General features: G+C 44.7%; 2 protein-coding genes across 2 annotated transcripts in view; one reads left to right on the top strand and one right to left on the bottom strand.

The window, feature by feature from the left end:
- LOC105567694 overlaps positions 1–5,857 on the bottom strand; it is a 20,801-nt gene that overhangs the window by 12,913 nt on the left and 2,031 nt on the right. The gene's annotated exons all lie outside the window — the stretch shown is intronic.
- Positions 1,069–4,577, top strand: LOC105567693 (F-actin-capping protein subunit alpha). Its single transcript, XM_012022759.1, has 3 exons — positions 1,069–1,330; positions 2,044–2,293; positions 2,379–4,577. Exons 1-3 carry the CDS (start codon positions 1,130–1,132, stop codon positions 2,795–2,797), a joined length of 870 nt encoding a protein of 289 aa, XP_011878149.1. The 5' UTR covers positions 1,069–1,129; the 3' UTR covers positions 2,798–4,577.

Raw genomic sequence — 5,857 nt, 5'->3', positions numbered from 1 at the left:
GTTCTACCTGGGAGTCCCCTTGAATTCATAAAGTTTACATTTATTGAATTCGAGATGAGTACTTTAAGAAGTTGTCAGGAAAACGATTTATGGTGCGTGTAACTTCCTCTGTCACTCTTATTGCATTCTTCTATGAATTCCTAAAGAATTACAATTCAGAAAAAAGAAAACTTAAAGAATACTTTGTGAATTCAGTGTGCTATCTGGGAAAATTACCTCATATTTCTTCCTAGATTACGAGTGCGCAATCGAACACACGTCGCTGGATCCTGCCGGGGTGTACGGTGGAATACCACGTGCTCGGGACCAATTAAGGGGATGCTGGAGTGATTCTGCACTTTTGCACCTTTCTAACCTAAAAACTGTCAGTTCGCGGAAACATTTGTGTAATATACAAATTAAATGGCTTACGTGTACAGATCGAGAGCAGCTTGCTATTCCGGCCAAATGAAAGAACAATATGGCATCACTGAAACTAAGTTTGTAAGGCTAATAAAAAATAATAGTGAGCAACACATACATACAGTACATGTAGTATGTGTGTTGCTCACTATTATTTTTTATTAGACTTACAAACTTAGTTTCAGTGATGCCATATATATTGTTCTTTCATTTGGCCGGAATAGCAAGCTGCTTTCGATCTGTACACGTAAGTCCCAGTCTACAATAGAGATTTAAGCCCTAAGCCTTAAGAAATTGACTAATCACAGTCGCGCATTCTACTCATACTTGACCGTGATTGGCCAATTTCTTAAAGCTTAGGGCTTAAATCATCTATTGTAGACTGGGACTAAGCCATTTAATTTGTATATTACACAAATGTTTCCGCGAACTGACAGTTTTTAGGTTAGAAAGGTGCAAAAGTGCAGAATTACTCCAGCATCCCCTTAAACTACGACAAAAATGAGAGAAGGGCCGGCGCGCGCGAGAGCCGGTGGGTTCGCGCCACCCGGTATACCGGCGCCGCCGCCAGCGCCGCCGCGCGGCGAGCCGCGGAGGCGGGATCCGGAGGAGAGGGACCAAGCACAACCTGACCCCGTCCGTGACCACCGCACCGTACCCTCGCTTTTGACATCGGCGGCGGCGGCGGTGGCGGCGGCGGAGTGTGCGTGCCAGTGGGAAAGGTAAGATGGCGGCGGACGGAGATGCGGTGATTCCGGACCAGGAAAAAGTGCGAATAGTCTCGGATTTTATATTGCACTCGCCGCCGGGTGAGTTCAACGAGGTGTTCAACGACGTGAGGGTCCTGCTGAACAACGACAATCTGTTGAAGGAGGGCGCGTCCGGGGCCTTCGCTCAGTACAACAAGGACCAGCTCACGCCTGTTAAGGTACAACATCATCATCATCATCATCATCATCATCACGATCATCGTCGTCGTCGTCGTCGTCGTGGTCGCCGCCGACGGCGCCGCGTGCCGACTCCCGCGCGGCCCCCTCGCCCTCGCGGCGAACGCAGGGCTCGCGCGGCCCTTGGCGCCCTTTCGCGCGCTCGTCCCCGTTTTCCATCCCCCGGGTGTGTGCCTATCGATTCCGGGAGCCCGCGAGGCGCGACCACGGCGACCCAGCCGCGCGCCGTCTTCGGCCGCCTCGGCTTTTCCGCGCCCACCGTCCGCTCCGCGCGTTCGCCACGCGTCGACGTTCCCACCGGCGCGAGTACACCCTCGCGGCAGGCTGCGGGGACCCTCGCCCCAGGGGCTAGACAGCGGGAACCGCGTGGCCGCGCCGCCGGTCCGTTTGCCGGCGATGCTTCGACGCACCGGGTCGTCTGCTTCCCTCGTTTTGCTTCGCGCTGGAACGCTATTCCGGTGCCGGTATCGGAGGTTGGGCACTGCTTGTGCCAGCGGCGAGGCCGCGGTGTCTTGTTCCTTTTTTTTACACGCGTTTTTACTTACACTTTGCGGACGGATAAGTCTAGGGTCGAGTCGCGAATGTGTGCAAAACTGTAGATTTCGGTCGGCAGGAAACCGTAGGAAACTTCGCGTAGGAAAGACAGGCGGGAGTGTTGAGTAGACAACTTGAAAGTTCTTTTCTTGTCACGCAGATAGACGGAAGTGACCACCCAGCGCTCATAACGGAACACAATGACTTGGGCTCCCAGAGGTTTTACGACGCGCGGAGTAAGCAAAGTTTTAAATACGATCACCTGAGGAAGGAGGCGCAGGATTACGAACCTTACGAACCGGATCCCGTAGCGGAGCCTTGGAGGTCGGCCCTTCAAGAGGAGATAACGAATTATACTCAAAGCCATTACAGACATGGCGCTTGCTCAGTCTTCGGAAAATCCCTTGGAGGTAACTGTCCGCGATCGCGCTCGAGGCAAGGCGCGGTGGGCGATCGAGCAACAATTGAATTGTTTCTTCTTTTTTTTTTACGCAGGAAACATAACGCTAACGGCGTGCATAGAGGATCATCAGTTTCAACCTAAAAACTTCTGGAACGGCCGCTGGCGTTCGGTGTGGAACGTCAGTTTCACCCCAAATTCGGGTAACGCCGAGATGAGAGGTAGCCTCAAAGTACAAGTACATTATTACGAGGACGGGAATGTACAACTGGTCAGTAGCAAAGACGTGAAGGAGAGCCTGCCGATCTCCAGCGAGAAGCAAACGGCGAAGGATCTAATACGGTTTGTCGAGGAATCCGAGAACGATTATCAAACGGCGATTTCCGAGAACTATCAAACCATGTCCGACACCACCTTTAAGGCGCTGCGAAGGCAATTGCCGGTAATGCGAACGAAAATCGACTGGAACAAAATTGTGTCGTACAGTATTGGCAAAGAGCTTAAGAGTCAATAGAAATAGATTTTTTTATATTAAAAGAAATAATTAACAAAAAAAAAGTAAGGCGCATTTTGCTGCATGAGTGAAGTCTGGAGGTGTGATGTGCATGGGAGCAAATTATAACACTACTTAAATAACGTCTGACTAGAGATATTCGACTCATGCATGCCACTCAAGGTTCCTCTCGACTCCGTATTGTATGTTCCACGAAGCAATAAAACAAGGTCGGCACTTTTGGCGTTGTCAATCGAGAAGAATTAACTGAGAACACATGTTTCTCTCCGAAACATTCTACACAGATTCGTCACGAAGTAACGGCTTGGTTTCTTCTCTACAAGCGTGCTAATTCCTGTAAAATCGAAAATCAATATCCGACGGTGGAACCTTTGTATAAATCACGCTGTTTCCTCACTTTGATTCCATCTTTCTTCAAGCGACGTCCGTGATATTCGCATTGTGCAGCATAGTGCAAGATATAATCTTTGACTTTGGATGGACGTGAAAACGATAATAACTATCGAAGTAAAAGATCTATTCACTATTTATAATGGGGTAATGGGGATCCTTGTTCTTACGTTAAGTGATTCAACTGGAGTTGAGTTTAATGCGAATTGAATAGCTTGAGATTGCGAGACGCGAATAGCGAGAATAAATTTTAACTATAATCATGTAGTTGTGAAGCAATGGGCAGATGGAGGGCAGTTTTTCGATCGGCGACAATTTACAAATTCCCGCGAACTTTGTCAAAAATATAGTAACGTCAGTGATGTCCCATAATTATTTATATTTCTACTTGTATAACGCTTTTTTCCCTGGAGAAGGTTATTGCGTCTTATATATTATTACAATATATGAGGGGAGAAGATTAATACATAATATCGTTCACTGAGGTTATTATCTTATTGATAATTCTTGTCATTACAACTACATCGATCTGCTCTAGCACAATTTCTCTGTCGCTCGATGGTTCACCCTGACTCGAAGCAGAACACTTTTAATTACTTTATTATAAGCATATTTCTATCCGGAGAATATTAAAGAGCACGATACGTTGTTTACGTTTTACGATACAAATATAAATTGCGGAACGCGAATAGAGCCTCTACGAAAATGGACACTACATGATGCAAAAAAAAAGAGAAAGAGAGAAAAAACGTTTTCTTACAGATGTGATGATGTGCGAATAAAGTAGCGAAATTGATAGTTTACGTCAGGTATAAGGAAGATCTTTAGACTGACTCTCATTTAAAAAGGAAGACAAATCCGTAACGCTTAAGTCTTAGATCACTGAAGCGACTCGATGACACATCTCGTGTATTTAAGAATTCGGTTTAAAGAACGATATATGCGTACATGTATCGTTTTTTATACGAATTTATTATATAAATATATATATATATACATATATATACATATTCTCTGATTATTATGTTACTTATCGATACAACATGCTGGGGCCATGGGTGATATCAAACGCATAATATATCAAATGTAATTGCAAGGGACATTGGATGTGTCTGTCCACTGATTTGTCAGCCCGGTACCGAACACCGTTAAGTGTTCATTACCGCGTTCAATACACAAAGTAAACGAGAAACAAGGAAACATAACTCTTAACAGATATTGGTGGGCGAGGCCTACTATTTTTATCCAACTTTACATTTCATAAAGGTATAAGTCTATATACATTTTTGTTAAAATGTATTGTTTTATAATAAGTATGTCTATTATATGATGGATACGTTGCAAAGTTTAATGAAACTACTGAATGAAATAAATGTTAATCATTGCGCAACCTGGTTTCTCTAAATTGCATCACATTATATAGTATATAACAGCCGTCACGAAGGGGTCGTCTCATACGAGCGCGAAAGGCAGGAAAAGCGGGAAGTCTCTTGGTGCTATCGCTTACTACACATTACACAGCCAGACATTGTACGCGAAAACGGAAACTAACAAAGTACATAATATATTGTACATTGTAGAACGTAGCCTATAGCCTGCTGGAGCCTTAATCTGTTCACTTTTACGTTGGGGGAACGGGGTGGGTAAAACGGAGATCGGGTCTCGGGGGAATATACTATGTACATATGTTATTTGGACGAATGAATGCGACGATGCGCACCATCATTCTGACTCTCGGGCCTGGGCTTCACCATCGTCGCTTAACTTTAGGCTTGGCTTCGTTCATCCCTCGTCTCTTTCCAACTGTTACTTTAGAAAGGGACGAGCGTGAATTAAACCCGTGATCACAGTTAAACGACGTTTCGGTGAAACCGGGCCTTAAATACAATAGGATTCGAAACATGTGTGTGTAATATTATTCATACTTTGTAAGTTACATCGTAATTCAAGGCATCATCTTTTCGGTCGCATGCAGATGGCTCGTCGAAAGGGGGGGGGGGGGGAAGACGCAACTTCTTGCCATTGATACTTAAGGGCGGTCAAACGAGAGTTATGTATGGATGGAAAAGAAAAGAAATACCTGTCGAATTATACACTGTTAGAATGCGAGGCGCGATCGCGCGGTGTTACTCATGTAAATACAACAATCGCACATACGCTACTACTCGGAGTCGTTTGCATTACGTATGTAAATTACAAAATGGAGCGTTGAGGTGTTTCGAATCTTGTCAAAAAGAATAAACTCTACACGACATAGTTGCCTACGATATTGATGGGGAAAGAGATAACAACTAGGTATTACCTGCAATCGAGTGTATCGTAACATAACAAAACGCATGTCCTTATGTAAAAATTTAAACACAAAATACATTTATCAGTTAAATTATGTATTATTGAATGTTATGATTGATTAAATAAAGTGATATGACACTTTACACTTGTGCTCTCGAAAAAAATAACTCTTTCACGTGTCTCGCGCGCAAATTAATTTGGCCGCGGGTACGCGGATGCACGGTGCTTTCTCTATGAAGGGTCAATCGCGCGACGTTAGCTTCGCGTAAAAGGCGTCTGTCCAATCTCTTTAACAGACACCAGTTACATTGTTCATACATAAACGATCGACGTTTGACTACGACTTCTTAAACCTGTATCAGACTATGGATTGAGATT

The sequence above is a fragment of the Vollenhovia emeryi genome, unplaced genomic scaffold, assembly GCF_000949405.1.
Source record: "Vollenhovia emeryi isolate VEMERY1.0 unplaced genomic scaffold, V.emery_V1.0 DF939135.1, whole genome shotgun sequence".
NCBI lineage: Eukaryota > Metazoa > Arthropoda > Insecta > Hymenoptera > Formicidae > Vollenhovia > Vollenhovia emeryi.
This window is presented reverse-complemented; position numbering and strand designations above follow the sequence as displayed.

Bases quoted from the DNA above. Each gene is read 5' to 3' on its own strand.
- LOC105567693 (XM_012022759.1), top strand. From the start codon at position 1,130: ATGGCGGCGGACGGAGATGCGGTGATTCCGGACCAGGAAAAAGTGCGA. The intron at 1,331-2,043 runs GTACAACATCAT...CTTGTCACGCAG, and splicing joins ACCAGCTCACGCCTGTTAAG to ATAGACGGAAGTGACCACCC. The intron at 2,294-2,378 runs GTAACTGTCCGC...TTTTTTACGCAG, and splicing joins CTTCGGAAAATCCCTTGGAG to GAAACATAACGCTAACGGCG.